Source organism: Chinchilla lanigera, unplaced genomic scaffold, assembly GCF_000276665.1.
Source record: "Chinchilla lanigera isolate Chin_1 unplaced genomic scaffold, ChiLan1.0 scaffold00012, whole genome shotgun sequence".
NCBI lineage: Eukaryota > Metazoa > Chordata > Mammalia > Rodentia > Chinchillidae > Chinchilla > Chinchilla lanigera.
The window spans coordinates 26,432,288-26,450,882 of NW_004955413.1; the positions used below are offsets into that span (position 1 = coordinate 26,432,288).

Genomic DNA, 18,595 nt, shown 5'->3' on the forward strand with positions numbered 1-18,595 from the left:
GAGACTGTCTCAAAAAAACCAAAAAAAAAAAAAAAAAAAGAAGCAAGCATACAACAGGACAAGTTAGAGACAAGGCAGCCAAGATTAAAATTTAACCATAATTTAAACTTGTTTTCACACCTCCATTACTAATATAGCCAAAGGACTGAAAGGGTTCTAAGAACAACCTCTGTACAAAGTGCACTACATTACTTAAGAGCACACAGTCCTTACAAAAACAACCTGTATGTCAGAGTTCTTTTAGTACATTTTTTCATCTTCTGAGTCAAGATAGATTAAGAGGTACTTTTTAACCGCTATAATTTATGAATTCCAAAAACTTTACTAAAATTTGCAACTTATATAATCAAGCAAAAGAAAACATTCCATGGAGGTGAAACATGCCACAAACGATCGATGAATACTAATTCCAACTCTTAATAATGCATGGCAGGCTGGAAAGATAAAGAACACTGTCTGCTTATTTATGAGTTTGTATAGAAAATTCTCAGCAGTTATAATCTACGGACATGACTTCAGCCCAAAAATGGGAATACTAATTAGTACTTTACCTATCTAAAGACAGGAGCTTATTTTTCTCCTTATTTGAATGTCTATGATTCTATATTCTTTTCTTTTAAAATAACAAATTATTTACAAAAAAAAAAAAGAACCAAAATTAAGAAGAACAGTAACTGAACATGTAAAAGCATTCACCAATTCAAGTGTAGGGTTCTGGGGACCAGCACCCCAAAATTCAGTACCCTGGTACGCTGATTATCTTAAATTAGAGGCCCTTGAAGATCAGCACATGTTGGAAAAAGCCTGACTCTGATGTTCGCTTATCTGCCCAAAGACCATCTGGCAAGAGGGAAACAATTTGCCTTCCCGTCCCCTTCCTGAGCTTTCCTACCTTATTACAGAAGGACAGCAGAAATCTGCACACCTGGACAGGGCGGTCACATGCTGCTGCACCTCGACAGAACGTTCACAGTCTCTTGGCCGTCTCCTGTCCAACTCTTTCCCCCTAATAACTCTTTACTGACTCTCAAAAATTATCTTCCTCTCCTCTCTGGAGAAGGGCATCTAAGCATCTGAACCTCACTGAGTTACTGGGCAGTCACTCTCCTGTGATTCCCCCATCCAAGCTGAACAAACGAGTGTGCCTTTTCTGCTATCTGACTACCCCCCGGTTCATTTCTGCGAACCTTCAGAGGGTGAAGGGGAAGCTCTCCCTCCATCTCTACAGAAGGAATAACAGGAACACAGCTATTTACTTCTTAAATCTTAAAAACAAACAGTTTACCGCAGTTAGCCACCTTGGTTAGAGAGAACATGAAAATGAAATATGCCAACTAGGAATATTTGCCCCTGGAAAATATACCTAATGATCACTGATACAAGAAAATGGCAGGCCAAAGCCAAATCTATACAGAAGGGAAGAAAGATTGAAGGGAGGGGACGAGAATGGGGAAAGAAGAGAAAGCAAGATGTATCAGGCACAGCTACAAATTCCCTATGGTGAATGTTATCACTATCTACATCTACAATGTACTAATATAATTTTTTTAAAAAGCCAAACCCAGCCATCGGACTCCAGGCCTGGGAAGAAATTTAACTTGATACGCGGCAAGAACAAACCTGACCGGCCAGAGTAAGGGCTGAGGGCAGGAAGTGCGTTCTGAACTCTCACAACAGTGACAATACCCCTGGCACTCAAAGAGTTACTGGCAAAGATTCCAGTTTCATCAAATGCCAACTATCTTCTTCATTTAACTAATCGGTATGGTTCTGTCCCCAAATTCTTCCAGAGTGTTTATGAGTTTTTTTCCTGTGAAAATGCAGTAAATATTAATATTAAATTTCTAAGTTGCAAACAGAATTTGAATAACAGTAATATTTCTAGTTTCCCTTAGTGACTATGAAACTCATTTCCTCAGTGATAATGTGCCAGTAGGGCTTATCAGAGGAAGTGAAAATGCTGTTCTAATTGTTCTAAAAATGTGTACTTATTAACATAGAAAAACATGTTATGAAGAGAAGTTTAAAACAAAAAATAATTTACAAGGAATTGTCTGTGGTTAGAAAAAAGACTTTGAATCTGAGAATCTCAGAATTACAAAGTCCTAGAAAATTTTTTGATCCAGGGTCTCTCAACTGCGACAATATTGCCATTTTGGGCTGGATGAGTCTCCGGCGTGCACGTGTCCTACTGTATAGGCTGCTTAGCAGTGCCCTGGCCTCTCCTCACTGGAGTCCCACAGCGTGCACATGGTGACAACCAAAAATGCCTCCAGACATTGCCATATGTTTTCTGTAAATCAAAATCAGCCTCAATTGAGATCCACTGATCTAATTCAATGCCCAATGATTAAGCACACTGATTTTTAAATAATTTTTTAATTAATTAATTTTATTGGTACACTTTAGGTATACATAATGATCACATTCAGCAGAGGGGATTTGTCCCTGTACTTGATTCTTTTGTACCTGTAACTTGATCCTTTCTATTTTCCCCCTCCCCTCCCCCTCAACCCCTCTTCTCATTTACAAAAGCTGTTTCCATTTTTTTCTTCTTTTCTCACTTTTTCCTTTTCCCTTCCTTCCTTTTCCCCTCTCCCTTTCTTAGTGCCCCTTCCTATTTGAATATTTTCTTCCTATTTTACCATATCTATTATATATTTTGGTCCTTATTTATACTTTTGGTTTCTCACACTGGAGCTATAATGCAGTATTTTCTTGTGTGTCCAATTTATTTCACTTAAGAGTATGGACTCAAGGTGCATCCATTTAGCTAGAAATGTCTCAAGCTTATCCTTCTTTATGGCAATTAACTGTAATAATTAAGAATATTAGTAATAATTAATACTCCATTGACTAAAAAAACCCATATCCTCTTTATCCATTCATCGGTTGATGGGCATTTGGGCTGTTTCTAAGATTCAGCTATCACAAACTGTGCTGCTATAAACATGGGTGTGCATTTATAGCAATCACATTAATTTTAAAAACCTTGAAAGGCCAGGGCATATAGCTCAGTGCCACAAGCGCTGGGCTGGCAAGCACAAAGTCTTGAGTTTGATTCCCAGTACCAAAAAAACCAAAAACAAACAAACAAAAAAAATTAAAAATATAAAAAATATAAAACCTCAAAAGATAGGAATTGTTTCACTCCAATTGTTTCCCTTGGTAAACTTTTTCCAATAGCTATAGAGACTGTTTCTACTGATATTAATGATATTCTCATATGTATTTTATATGTGTACAATCATCAGAGAAATGCAAATCAAAACAACAAAATATCTCACCCCAGTTAGAATGGTTATTATCAAAAAGACAGAAACATTTCATTATCCTAACAACATGCGTAAAGGTTTTCGTGGTATAAGTTTTATGTTTTTAGTATCAGTTAAAAAAGTAAGATAATAAAAATGTAACAAATGCTTGGAAGGACACAGAGAAAGGGGAGCTCTTATACACTGCTGGAGGGAATATAAATTAGTACAGCCATTATGGAAATCAGTAGGCAGTTCTCCTCAAAACAAAACCACAAAAAAAGAAGTACCGTGTGATCCAGCAATCCCACTACCGAGTGGCTATCTGGGATGTTAATCTTGACTGTGAACTTGACTGGCTCGGGAGCCACCTGGCGATTAGTGAAGCACCCTTCTGGTGTGTCTGGGGGGGTCACTGAGGTGTGCCCTTGGTAACTATGCCCAGTCCCTGGCCCCTTCCTCCCAGGGGCTCTTCCCCACACACTGCTTCCTGGCTACCAGGAAGGGGGCAGCCCCGCCCTGCCAGGCCATTCTGGCGTGATCCTTCCTCTGTGGGGTTTCCGCCTGGGAGCCAGCTGGGCAGGGACTAAAGCCTCTAAAACCATGAGCCAAACGAAACCTGTCTTCTTCAAAGGCAGGTGTCAGGTACGTTGTCCCACCACTGGAAAGCTGACCCATACACAATCCAGAGGAAACGAAATCCTTGTAACAAGAGAGATCCCTGCATACCCAGGCTCACCGCAGCACTTCACAACAGCTATGATATAGAATAAAACAAGATGCTACTACCTACAGCTGAGTGGATACAGAAAATATGTGTGTGTGCACATGAAATGAAGTATTATTCAGCCACAAAAAAGATCCTGTCCTTTGTGTCGATATGCATGGAGTTGGAGGACATTATTTTAAGTGAAGTAAGCCAGACACAGAAAGGTAAGTACCTTTCTGTCCCTCCAGGGAAGCTGAAAAAGTGGGTCCATAGAAGCAGAGAGCACAGTGAGGTCACCAGAGTTAGGAAGGGAGGGAAAAGTGGGGGCACCAGGAGGCTGGAAAGGGCGCGCAGGCACAGTGAGACGAAGGAACTCGTTCCAATCTCCATCACACCGTGGCGTCACTCCAGTTTAGAACAGTTTACTACACGTTTCAAAGTAACTGGAGAAGAGTTTGAAGGTTCTCAACACACAGGAATGACACTATCAGAGAAGATGCAAAGGCTCATTACCCTGATTTGATCACTGTACATTGTATACAAGTATCAAATTATAAAACTACCCCCCAAAATCAGTACAAATATTCTATATGAATTTTAAAAATAGAGATTACAGAAATCACTGTGCTAGGCCAGAGTCTAGGTGCTAAGGACACAGCAGTAAATAAAAAATGAAATCTGAAGCTTATCATCTAATGGTGTAAGAAAGAATACACAAGATAGACGGGTAAATTATACAGTGTTACAAGATAAAGAGTAAGGGCAAAATTTAAGCAGAAAAGTGGGACAGAGACTATCAAGGGTTTTAAGGGTGTGAGCGTCCACCATGCAGTTACCAGCAGAGGACACATGTGGGCACAGACAGAACGTGGCAGGAGCGGGCAGGGAGGAGACCATGGCGCTGCGCAGTGTGGGTGAAGAGATAAGAGGAGGGCCGGGTCACGTCAAAGCACTGTCGTAAGCGCTCTGACGTCTACTCAAGAGATACGGGAAGCAACTGGAGAGCATTTAGCAAAGTGAGAAGACTACAGGAAGGGCAGCCCTTTATTGTGAGTTAGCACTCTGCCCAGGCATTGTGCTAGGCCTCTGGGGATGCAGGGATTAAAAAAAAAAGGCAATCTCTGACTTAAGGAGCATACTTAAACTAAGGAGTCTAAGGTGAAATACGCGCCAACCCTATTTCAGGCAGAATATAGTCCCTGCAGAGGAATGGAATTCCTACTAAAAGGCTTGGTGCTGTCACAGATCACAGCTTGGCACGGGGGACACTCATGCCATAACGCTTTGCCTACAGTAACAGTGACAACCGGCAGAAGCACCTTCCAGAAGAGACGAAACTCACTCTCGGTGAGCACAGAAGCCACAGAAGCAGAAGAGCAGGGCATACCGGCCTGATGGCATACCGGTGCCAGAACTCAACCTGCCCCCTCTGCCCTCCTTCCAATCACATGGTTGGCCGGTCTGGCAATCACCACCCAACTAGGATACACTCAGGTCTGGTCAAATTCCAAAGGTCTGAGGAGCTATGTCTGACAGCAGGGACAAAAATATAGATGATATATATGTATGGATGGACTTGCACAGCTCAAGGCCAAAAAATCAACTGATTAGAAATTGGGCAAAAAGCCGGGCACGGTGGCGCACACCAGTAATCCCAGTACTCGGGAGGCTGAGGCAGGAGGATCGTTGCAAGTTCGAGACCAGTCTGGGCTACAAAGTGAGCTCAAGGCCAGCCTGAACTGCATAGTGAGACCCTGTCTCAAAAAAGACCAAAAAAAAAAAAAAAAATTGAGCAAAATATTTGAAGAGCCACTTCTGCACTGATACAAAAATGGCAACAAGCACATGAAAAGGATGTTCAACATCAGAAAAACAAAACTCAAAACCAGAATGGCACATCACCTCATACCCATCAGACGGCTACTATCATAGAACAGAAAATAACAAGTGTTGGTAAGGAAGTGGAGAAACTGGAGCTTCTTTGCTGCCGCTGGTATTACAACGGCACTACTGCTATGGAAACAGCCTGAAGGATCCCTCAAAACTAAACACAGACATACACATTGCCCAGGAATCCCATTTCTGGTATACACCCCAAAGAACTCAAAGCAGGCCCTCAAAGAGGTACCTGCACAGCTGCATTCACAGCAGCACTATTCACAAAGGCCAAGAGGTAGAAGCAACCCAAGTGTCCAGATGAGTGAATAAACACAATGAGATATACACATACTAAAGATTATTATCCAGCCATAAAAGAAATGTTTTTTCATAGGGTCTCGCTATGTAGTCCACGCTGGCCTTGAACTCACTATGTAGTCCAGGCTGGCCTCAAACTCACAGCAATCCTCCTGCCTCAGCCTCCCGAGTGTTGGGATTATAGGCATGCACTACCCATGCCGGGTATATATTTTTTTAAAAGGAAATATATGTCACATGCTACAACGTGAATGAACCTTGAGTGTATCATACTAATTGAAATAAGCCAGTCACAGAAAAAAAAATACTGTACTATATGATTTCATCTATATGAGACATCTAAAGCAAAATCCTTAAAGACAGAAAGTGGAAGAGTGGCTACCAGAGCCCAGGCACAGGAAAAGGAGAGTTTATGTAAGGAGTATAGAGTCAGGTTTGCACATGAAAGTTCTAGGGATTTGCTTCAAAACAACGTAAATATATTTAACACTACAGAATTTAAAATGGTTACAACAGTAGATCTTATGTATGAAAAAATGTACCAGGAAACTATACTCTTTGTAGCGTGCATGGTGCTAAAATAATCTCTTATTGGATAATATGAACCAAAAAATAAATATTAAAATATAAAAATATTTTATGCTTAGAAAACCTTATTACCTGCAACAAATCCAACTACCAGATCTTTTCCAGTAGTAGAACGTTGACCTTTGACCCAGACTGCTTTGAGGCTATTAAAAGTGTAGAAATAGACAAAATTGGAGCAGCAGAGACTGGAAATAACTGGAAACCACCCTCGATACGGCGCCAGGCTACGGAAGAAACACAAGAAACAAAGTGAAGGTCATGGACAAAAGCTGTTAGAAACCGCCGGAGAAGCCCCGGGAAAGCCGGTCTTTCCTCACATAGTTTCCAGGTTACCCAGCTACTGTAACGGACTCCAAGTCATTTGCACACTTAACATTCTGTTTTCCTTTCCTTTTTTTCTTTTTGTAATACCAGAGATCGTGAGATAGGAGGGTCAAGCCAGCCTAGACTACACAGTGACAGCCTGTCTCGGAAGAAGGAAGGAGGGGAGAAAGGGAGGGAGGAAAAAATGAAATGAAAGAGCAAGCGAGCAAGCAGCCAATGGCATAGGGCTAAAAGGATGTGATGCATTTAACTTGTTCTCAAACACTCCTGAAAATGTGTGTGGGGTGTGTGTGCGTGTGTAAGACAGGACGCAGGGGAAGCGTGGGCACAAGCGGAGAAACAGAGGGAAACAAGGTTAACAACTGGTAAACCTGGGTAAAGCATACACTGGTGTTCCTCGTACCAACTTCAGTTTTGCAACTTTTTGTAAATCTGAAATTATTTCCAAATTAAAAAAAAAATAGGGACACAATTTGTCTGAATGCATCTGGTAAGAATGAACTAAAGAACTATCATCTTGGATTTACTGCACACTAAACAAAGCACTGGTTTTCTGGAAGACTCCCTGATAAAGAATCAAATGGCTAACCACAGATTGTTAAGAACTAAAAACAATTAGGCACTTAGAGCCAGGCAGTCACAACTTCACACCGTAATAAAGCTACGAGACCGGCAGAGTTCCGGTGCATTGGAGGCTCAGGACTCTCGTGAGCCGCTCTGTTTAACACAGCTATGAGATGAGGAAGTACTCACAGGCCTTCTTCTTTAATGATCTCCAGCAGCACCATGTGTGTCGTTTTGGACTTTCTTTTTTCATCAACTACAAGACCAAAGAATACGTTTGAACTTAGAGAATTATTATTTCCAGCATCAGCAAATTTCACTGAAATGTCATCTACCTCACCTGCGTGATCTCTCACCCTATTCTTTCAGCTAGCTAGATTGCCTCAGATTTTCCTGTGCTAAATTGCCAACTACACATTCCTTGGACATCGCCTGTTATTCAGGAAGGATTGTAGTTAAACTCCTTCTTTCCAAAATAAAGCAGAAATTTATTTCTTGTATTTTATTTATTTTTGAGACAGAGTCTTGCTGGGTAGCTCAGGCTGGCCTCAAACTCATTGTGATCCTCCTGCCTCAGCATCCTGAGAGCTGGGATTACAGGCATGCACCACCATACCTGGCACTTATTTCTTATATTTTATAAAGCTCTTATTTTCTAAAGTGATATATATTCATAGTTTTATCCTAATACCCAAAAAACAGAGAAAAAATAAATTACTATCTTTCTTTCACAAAAGAGGCTACAAGCCGGGCATGGTGGTGCACACCTGTAATCCCAGCACTCGGGAGGCTGAGGCAAGACGATCACTGAGAATTCGAGGACCAGCCTGGGCTACAAAGTGACCTTGAAGCCAGCCTGAACTGCATAGTGAGACCCTGTCTCAAACAAACAAACAAACAAAAAAAGAGTTACAGACACAAAAGCAAATTCAGTATTAAAACAAGTTTCAGCCTGTAATCCCAGCACTTTAGGAGGCAGAGGCAAGAGGATCACAAGCTTGTGCTCAGCTTGGACAACTTAGTGAGATTCTGTCTTGAAACTAAAAAATAAAAAAACAAAGGCTAGGAATGCAGCTCAGTGTGGAGCACTTGGATTCAATCCCCAGTATCATCAAGTCAAAAGATGAAACAAAAAAGCCTTAAATTTCAAGTGCTTGGCCTTGAGCTCCATCTCTAACATGGGGGAAAAACTCCCAAAAAGATGAAAACTCTGCTTCTCACTGAAAACAAAACCTATCTCAATTAAATTCAAAATTCCTACCCATGCCTGAAAAGTAATTTGAGAACATAAAAATATGAAAATTAACCAACTTCCTAAGAGTTGGGCACAGTGTGGCTTGTGAAATGACAAATTAATAAACCAGAAGGGAAGGCAGCCTGGCAATAACTATCAAAATTACAAATACATCTACCTTTTGATACAGTAATCCCATGTCTGGGAATTTCTATAAGAGAATTTGGAGAAACAAAGTGGTATAAGAACAAACCCAGGGGGCCGGGGATTTAGCTCAGCGGCAAAATCGCCTGCCTGGCAAGCACAAGGTTGTGAGTTCGGTTCCCGGTACCGGAGAAAAACCAAAAAAAAAAAAAAAAGAACAAACCCAAAGCTGGGCGTGGCGGCACACACCTGTAATCCCAGCACTTGGGAGGCTGAGGCAGGAGGATTACTGTGAGTTCGAGACCAGCCTGGTCTACAAAGTGAGCTCAAGGCCAGCCTGAACTGCATGGTGAGACCCTGTCTCAAAAAGACACACACAAAAAAAAACCCAAATCCATACTTACATCCTATTTGTAATAACAAAACAGTGAAAACAACCCAAGAATGCAAAGGTGGGGCAGGGAACATAGGTTCAACACCATGGAACACTCTGCAGCTGTAAGGCAGGATATGCTGATTTGAAAGACATCTAAAACATGGTATTAAACTTAAAATGCAAAGTACCAATAGTGAAAGCATGCTTTTTGTTTAACTAAGGGAGAAAATTAAGAATATATATTATTTGCTGGTATCTCATGAGGAAAGTCTGCAAGGCTACTCGGGGAAGTAGGAAAGGCTGATCATCACTCAGTCACCCCCACACTATGATGGACTCCAAATAGTGCAGCTCCCTCCCCTCCCCTCCCTTCCCTTCTCCTCTCCTCTTCCCGCTCCTTTTTCTCTTCTCCTTCACTCACGCTGGGGACTGAACCCAAGGCCTCATCATGCTAAGCAAACACTCTACCACTGAGCTAACATCCCCAGCCCTCTTCTTTTTTTTTTAATTTAAAAAGGTGGGGCACTTGGGAAGAAGAGGTAGGCGGCCAGCCTGGGCTACAAGAGACCCTGTGTCAGAGAACAGAGATGGGGAATCTCTTGATACGCTGTTCAGCCTGGCCCTAAACTCCTGGGCTCACCCAGTTCTCTCGGCTCAGCCCTGCAAATAGCTGCAACTACAGGTGTGAATTCCACTCGGGGGCTGCACCTTCCACTCTGAAGATGTTCAAATGAGAAAGCCTGATGACACCAAAGGAATACCACACAAAGCGAACACTGACTACCATGGGGAGGGCAGGGCAGACTGCAGTGAATGTTCTCTACCCCATATATCTTTTTACATATTTTGCTTTTTGCTCTCCCCTCCTTTTGGTACCTAATTGAACTCAGGACCTTGTCTTGCTAGGCAGGCGCTGTGCCACTGGGCTATCTCCCCAGCCCCTTTACATATTTTGCTTTTTGAACCATAAAATTATTACCTATTCAAAAGCTCTAACCACAGACAGTGGGCATAAAGACTTAGTATTCAAAGACAGTATTCAACTTTGAATTAGTATTCAAAGATAATCTGAGGCATCTGTTTATGCAAATTCCAGCACTGGTTTAAAATTTTAAGATAAAAAATTGCGAGAAAAAAAACAAGAATTAAGTGAACTGCAGAATCTACAGAGCTAACGAGGAAACCAGGACAACATGCCTCGACTCCGGTTCTCCCTCCTGTCAGAAAATCTACTTCCCTCAAAAAGCTCTACTTTGTGCCTTAAGAAGCCAGAGCTGCTGGAGGTGTAGCTCAGTCTCAAGCATGTGTGAGGCCCTAGGTTCAATCTCCAGCACTGCAAAAAAAAAAGAGAAAAAGTCATGGCTTATTAGAAAAAGTCATAATGATTCAAAATTATTCATGCAAGCCCACTCAGGCCGTCTCAGATTGGAAAATGAGTAAGGCTTGGGCTCATCCACGGACGACTCTCTGCTAATCAGGAAACAATGATGACACTGGTTAAAGTCAGGCAACCCTGGAGAGCTAAAGAATGTAGAATTCACCAGCAAAGATGTTCGCTTCCCAACATCATATGTATAGGAATATGGTTAATACTCACCCTGAAGTCGAAGTCTAGCTGTATCCAAGGGAAAGAACACTGTCATTGCAGTCACACTTCCCTGAAAAGTTTGAAAAATGTTTTAGTCATCACAAACAAAGTGAACCACAACTTTTAACTGAATAAAAGATCATTATTATTGGTTAAATCAGCTTTTCAGTGAACAAAAACATATATTTTAATCTAGTAGAACTATTATCATTCAAACTTCTATTATTATATTCCTTTTTTTTTTTTGTCTTTTTGAGACAGGGTCTCACCATGCAGTTCAGGCTGGCCCCAGGCTGGACTTGAACTTGCAGTGATCCTCCTGCCTCAGCCTCCCGAGTGCTGGGATTACAGGCGTGTGCTACCATGCCCAGCTCCTATTATTATACTCTTAAACAGAGGAATTTAATTTTCCAGAAGAGCTCTCTTCTCTCTCTGACACTGAAAAGAAATGTAGTAACTCCCTACAAACAACAAACTTACCCATCTGCAACCTAGGACACACACAAAAGCACACAAAGACAGCAGGTAAATGAATGGTTAACTTCTTACAGATCAGTTGCTGCTATAATGCTTGTTCTCTGATAGTTCCAAACCAAAACATTCACTAAGTAAACAGGTTTGTGCTTCTATATTTTGTGCTTAATATGGTCACTACAAAGTGAAAAGGTACATAAGAACCATACTGTTCTTAGCTGAGCGTGGTAGCGCATGCCTGTGATTCCAGCATTGTGGGGTTGGGGCTGAGGCAGGAGGATCATTGCAAGTTCAAGACCAGCCTGGGCTACAAAGTGAGTTCAAGGCCAGCCTGAACTGCATAAAGAGACCCTGTCTCAAAAAGACAGACAGACAGACAGACAGACAGACAGACAGACAAATAAATATAAAAACTCACCCCAGGTAACAAAATGACACAAATTATCAATGGGAAAAAACTCTGAACAACTAGCGTTTCCATTAAAACAAGTAAAAACCACAAGCATTTAGCATTTTCATCCACAAGGGATGAAATTATCTACATGACATTTCCAGTTGTTTATGATTTCAACCCAGATACAAACCCCACAGTGTATTGCATCAGGCATAAAATCAGGCTACTGATCTCATACAAAATAATCACAACTAGAAACTGGATCAATATAAAGTACAAAACTTTTCTGGGGCTCTTATTTACGTAAATAGGTAAGCCTGCTTAACAAGTGAGTGTTGCAGTGTAACATTAGTATTCCTCAAAACTCAGATTAAAGCTGGGCATGGTGGTGCACACCTGTCATCTCAGCACTCCGGAGGCTGAGGCAGGAAGATCACTGTGAGTTTGAGGCCACCCTGAGCTACACAGTGAGTTCAAGACCAGCCTGGACTATGCAGTGTTTCTCAAAAAGCCAACAAAACAAAACAAAAATTCAGATTAAATGCTACCCTCTCTTTCCCATCAAGTTACAAGGTTGTTCAGCTCTTAGGTTCCCACAGAACCCATTTGTATCTCTTTCGCAGCAATTGAGTGCATGGTGAAACCTAACTCCTACATTGTGAGAACATCAATTCCTTACCTTTGCATAGATTCTCCAATATGTGTTCAATTCATTCTATGCTTTTTTATGTTTATTTATATTTTTAAAGAGTCCAATATAAATGTTATTTTCTAGTAACGAGTGAATAATATTCATTGTCTTACCAAAGAAAGTAACCCACAAACGCTGGACCCAAAAGGTGTTTAAGTCCTGCTGAATCCATGACTCCAGCCTCCTTGTTCAGTGTGAGGGCAATTTCTAAGGAAGACGAGGCTGGGAAGCTAGAGAAAGCCTACTCCATTTATTAAACTGTAGGATTCGTTTCCCGCTGCATGCTGCCGCACCGATATGCACAGGGCAGCTCCATGCGGCAAAGTCTGGCCTGGACACCACTTTTTCAAACAACTGGGCCACTTCTACCCCTCTTCTCTGCCAGCTTTAAACAGGCCTGTCCTATGTATCTCAAAATCTTAAAATGAAACACCAAGATAAAGACAACAGTCAGCTCAGAGCTCACTGGTCTGCTATCTCCTCAAGAACTGGTAAAGAAAAATTCAAATCAGATGTTAGTTGTGGTGGTAGCACCTAAAATTCCAGCACTCAGAAGGATTTAGTTTGAGGCCAGCCTGAAATATGTAGCAAGTCCCAGTCTCAAAATATCAGAAAAGAATGAAGGAAAGGCGGGGTTGCAGGGGGAGGAGGCAGGAAGGCAGGGAGGGAGATTTTATTTATTTATTTATTTTTTGGTTTTTCTCCGGTACTGGGGACCGAACTCACGACCTTGCGCTTGCCAGGCAGGCGCTTTGCCGCTGAGCTAAATCCCCAGCCCCAGGAGGGAGATTTTATTGATGGATACCCTAGACTCCAGTACCTGAAAGTGAACATGTCATACAACAGTTGGTACCTTGCAGTTTATCAGCTGACCTTAAAAGAAGGAGATTATTTTTGATTCTCTGAGTGAACCCCACGTAATTAGAGAGCCCGTGCATCACAGAGAGACGCAGGAGTGACACTGATAAGGACTCAACCCATCATTACCGGCTTTGAAGCTGGCACCAGTGGCAGCCTCTGGAAGGTGGAAAGGCAAGGAAATGGATTTTCCCGTAGAGCCTCCAAAAAGGAACACAGCTCTTACAGTACACGTCTTGGCTCCATGAGACCTGCATTCGTCTGATCTAGAGACCTACCACAATTTGTATGGTTTTTAGCCACTAAGTCAGTGGTCATGTGTCATAGTAGCAGCAGAAAATACAACAGAATTACTACAAATGGTTGCGGATGCAGAAAGCAGCCTGGGGCCAATTCTCACTTAACTAGCTGGGTACTGTGACAAGGAGAGCCGGGCAGTGGTCCCAGGAGAAGCCTGAATACTGAGGAAAGCGCCTAACATAACCACCTAACGTAACCCAAAACACCCAGTCGGCATATGAAGCTCCCCTAGAAAGCTAATCACTGTCACAGCCAGAGGCTGAGGAGGGCTGTACTGGAGGGGGAACTAACCGCTTACAGTGTCACCCTGTTAAAGGAAGTGGACACACATGTAGATGTGCTCTATGCTTTGTTATAAAACCTAAGCTTAATATGAGGGCTAAAAATGTAAGGTTGAAATGTGGGCTTCTAGTTCCAGTAATAGCTGGCCTTAGACAATGTGCTGCAAAACACCTAGAAATACTGACCATAATACAGTGGGCACCCTTTAAAGTGCCCAGCTAAACTCACAAGAAAGTAAGGGAAATCCATGGGGGCCAGTAGAAGAGTGAAAACCCACAGGGTTAAGCAGTCTCTCACTGAGGAATTTGGAGATGTGGAGGTGAAAGGTGCTTGAGACAGGGTCTCTATGTAGCTCAGGCTGGCCTCAAACTTTTTTTTTTGGTTTGTTTTACTTCCAGTACCAGGAATCGAACTCACGACCTTGAACTTGCCAGGCAGGCACTTTGCTGCTAAGCTAAATTCCAACCTTGCACTTGCCAGGCAGGCACTTTGCTGCTGAGCTAAATTCCCAGCCCCCATGGCCTCAAACTTTTGATCCCCCTACCTCAGCCTCCCTAGTGCTGGGTTTACATGCCTGTGCCACTGTGCTTGGTATCTAAGGATTTTTTTTGCCAGTCTGTCATCAAGGGGCTTTTTTGTTTAACTGAGGTGGAATTCACCTAATAAAAAAAGTCAACCATTTAAAATTACAACAGCTGGGGATATAGCTCAGTGGCACAGTGCCTGCCTGGTAAGTACAAGGTCCTGAGTTCGATTCCTGGTACAAAAAAAACAACTATTCAGCCAGGTGTGTGGCACACACCTACAATCTCAGCACTCAGGAAGGTGAGGCAAGGAGGATTGCTGCTGAGTTTGAGGCCAGTTTAGGTTACATAGTGAGTTCAAAGCCAGCTTGCACTACATACTGAGACCCTGTCTCAAAAAACAAAAATACTTAATGAAAACTTTCTATGAATTACTAAAAAGTACTCATATAAAACCTACTTTTATGAAAAAGAACAAAAAACAGAAAACCTACTCTTATGTATCAATTTTTTTTGTGGACTAGTTTGAAAATACAGCCGATAGCCCAGTGTAGTATGAGCCTTAAACTTGTTAATGAATGTACACACCTACAAATAAATTCAATTACCTATAAAAATATGTATTCTAAGTACTAAGGGTAAACTTGGAACAAGGGTGTTTTTTACATCAGGACTTGCTATATTTGTCTCCTCACCAAGCAAACACAAAGGTGACTTTTTACAAGCAGCTGTTATCTGCAGCAAAATATTTATTATTTATGTGAGTCTTATGCCAAGCTTACTAAACACATCATTTTTCAGAATTTGAATTAAATTCCTCTTGACATAATTCCTTCCTTTTTCCCTGAGGACAGTTTGTTCACTTGTACAAAATTAGAAAGAACAAAATACTGGGACAATAACCACAGTGTACAATGCTGCTGTGAGGCATAAAATAAATCTATTAAGTCCCACAGAATTCTAACCATTTGTGTAGGAGTTCTGTTGCTGACAATAATTATAGTTTAAAAGAATCTATTTCCAGAGAAGCGCTCTTCTTTGTATCTTCCCAAAAACATTCTGTCCCCTCCTTGCAGCCCTCCCATTCAGTCACTCCCTGTGCACTGGAAGAACAAGCTCAGTGCTGCGCTCCCTGGCACACGGAGCCGTGCGGTCCCTTCGGCAGGGAAAGGAGGCCAGAGCGGCAGGCGCAGGGTTAGAACCGACATCTCCCTGTGTCCTCATCCTACTGTGCATCGTTCTCCCTCAGTTCCCAACAATTTTCAACCAACATACCTATGACTTTAACTCTGCTCTTCCGTTACACACATAAAGGGCACACAACATAAACACACACACAATCTGGAAAAATGAAATGAATTCTTCCCAGTGACTATATGGGGGGAAGGAGAAAATTTCTCTCTCTCTTTCTCTCCACGGGCATGGACATGCTAGTCAAGCACTCTACCTAAGCCACATCCCCAGCTCTATATAATTGTTTTAATAACCAATATGTTATTAGTTTTTAGTTTTGAAATGGGAAAAAAAACAAATATTTTTTTAAAGGCATCAGAATGCAAGAGAGAGCCGGTCATTGTGGCGCATGCCTGCAATCCCAGCACTCAGGAGGCTGAGGCAGGAGGACCATTGCGAGTTCGAGGCCAGCCTAGGCTACAAAGTGAGCTTCAGGCCAGCATGAACTGCAGAGCAAGACCCTGTCTCAAAAAAGGACAAAAAAATTTTAAAGAATTTTTTAAAAGAATGCAAGAGAGTAACACACCCTAGCAATTCTCAAAGGATAGTCTGGAGTCCCTCAACATGCCCACAGCCTTTCAAGGAGTCTGTAGTATGAAACGCTTCCCATAAACATTATTACGGGCTAATAAGACCCTACTTGCCATGTTCGTTCTCTTTCTCTCACAGTGTGAAGTGAAAATTTCCAGAGGTTACATAAATGTGTGTGACTGCAACAGACTGAACGCAGAAGGAGATAAAAGGGCCCAGGTATCATCTGTTTGCAAAATTATAAAATGATGCCATTTTTCTACTTAGTGGGAAACACAGTTTTAAAAATTTGCATGTTAATATGTAATGGATTCAATATTTTAATAAATAACTATCAATGATTTGAGTTTTAATTTCTAATATAATATTGTTGTAACTACATAAACAAAAGCTCTTTCAAGGTCAGAATAACTTTTAAGCACATAAAGGAGTCCTCTGGCCAAACTCAGAAAACATGCTGTTAGGTATGAAAAATACACCGGGAGTGGTGGCGCACGCCTGTAATCCCAGCACTCGGGAGGCTGAGGCAGGAGGATTGCTGCATGTTAGAGACCAGCCTGGGCTACAAAGTGAGCTCAAGGCCAGCCTGAACTGCATAGCGAGACCCTGTCTCAAAAAAGACAAAAAAAAAAGTATGAAAAATACTACATTACTAACAAAGCTTTATTGTCTTTTAGCGATCACCTTTTTCTGCAGTACTGGGGACTGAACCCAGGTCCTTGTGCACGCAGGGCACGCACTCTGCCACTGAGCTACATCCAACAGCAGCCTCCTCTCACAGTCAGACCTTCCTTACCCCACTGCGCTCAGATTCCTCGAATTTGGTGTTCAACTCATTCTGACGGCAACATTTTGTCCCAGGACTTGTGTTTGTTTGCTACTCACTGGGCAACCTAGAACCTACCGGAGTCAACTGCCTTGTAACCCACTACCCTTTCCAGCCAAAATCATGTGTTGGGTATTCATCCTTTTTGTGCCTCCTTCTCTTTTTCCCTTATACTTACTAAATAATGTTTTTGGACTGTGACTGAAAACTCCACTTTCTGATTCCACGCCGGGATGCTGCTGCTGCTGCTGCTGTCCACTGTTCTCAGTCCCAGTGCTGTATTTCTCCTGAGCTGTGTCAGTCTGGAATTGCTCATTCCCCTGAGAACTTATTTTGGATATTCTGTTGCACATCATGGAGATGAATGTTTGTGGGAAAAACTGTGCTACTTTCCACTAGAAACTTTTGGGCCTCACCCACCTGAGATACTCTAAGTTTAATGATTTGTTCTATTAATTAAATCTAGTTTACATGCTTATTTATGTCATTCATGTAGTAAGAATCTGGGGTATAATCTGAGTGAAGGTTTGGGATTTCAAAATCTCAGAGATGCTCCCCAATTTAGCACCACAGTTGGAAAAGCTGATTTTCTTGTCAGAAGAGCAAGATTATAAGACTATTTCTCATTCACTTTTATAACACATTCCACTGGGAATCCACATTTATTAAAAAGTCTGGGCAGAAACCACTGTAACAGCCCCAAGATTCTGCCCATATTTATTCTCCAGTCTCAGTGCCCCCACATTCTTTCCTTCTTTTTTCCCTTTGTCTTTATCTTTTCCTTCTTATCCTTTCCTTTTCTGTGTGTACGTTTGCTGGTATGTGTTACTAGGGACTGAATTTTCAGCTACATCTCTAGTCCTTTTTATTTTTTATTTTGAGAAGGGGTTTCCCTAAATCGCCCAGCCTGGGCTCACACCTGCAGTCCTCCTGCCTCAGTCTCCTAACAGCTGCAATTACAAGCGTGTGCCACCACACTCAGTGTGCATTCCCTATGTTCTTATCACCTGATTAATACCTTTAAGGTGCTGCCTTTCAAATAATTCATACAGGTTTTTAAAAATAATTATGAAAAGGAGAATTCTCAGGAGAAAGGTTCATTAGCTCCTTAAAAAGAGAAATCTCATCTTAAATAATAGTCAGTAGGCTAGGCGCAGTAGTGCACACCCATAATCCCAGCACTTGGGAGGCTAAAGCAGAAGAATCACTGAGTTTGAGGCCAGCTTGAGGCCAGCCTAGGCTACACAGTGAGTACAGGTCAGTCTAAATTACACAGCAAGACTCTGTGTGTGTGTGTGTGGGGGGGGTGTCTTGGTTACTTTTCTCTCGTTGCTGGGACAAAATACCTGACGCCCAAAATTAAGGAAGGAAAGGTTTATTTTGCTTACAGTTTGTGGAGGTTTCAGTCCATACTTGGCAGATTACAAGGCAGACTGGCACATGGCAGAGAGCTACAGCACATGGCAGCAGAACACAGCTAAGCAACAAGCACACACCAGGGCAGA

At 41.9% G+C, this 18,595-nt stretch overlaps 1 protein-coding gene across 1 annotated transcript in view; it reads right to left on the bottom strand.

The window, feature by feature from the left end:
* Positions 1-18,595, bottom strand: part of Slc25a17 (solute carrier family 25 (mitochondrial carrier; peroxisomal membrane protein, 34kDa), member 17) — a 50,354-nt gene that overhangs the window by 8,483 nt on the left and 23,276 nt on the right. Inside the window, exons 2-4 of the mRNA XM_005379328.2 lie at positions 10,987-11,047; positions 7,825-7,891; positions 6,820-6,971 (exon numbers count right to left, since the gene is read on the bottom strand). Coding sequence (XP_005379385.1) covers positions 6,820-6,971; positions 7,825-7,891; positions 10,987-11,047 — 280 coding nt within the window. The remainder of the gene's footprint in view (positions 1-6,819; positions 6,972-7,824; positions 7,892-10,986; positions 11,048-18,595) is intronic.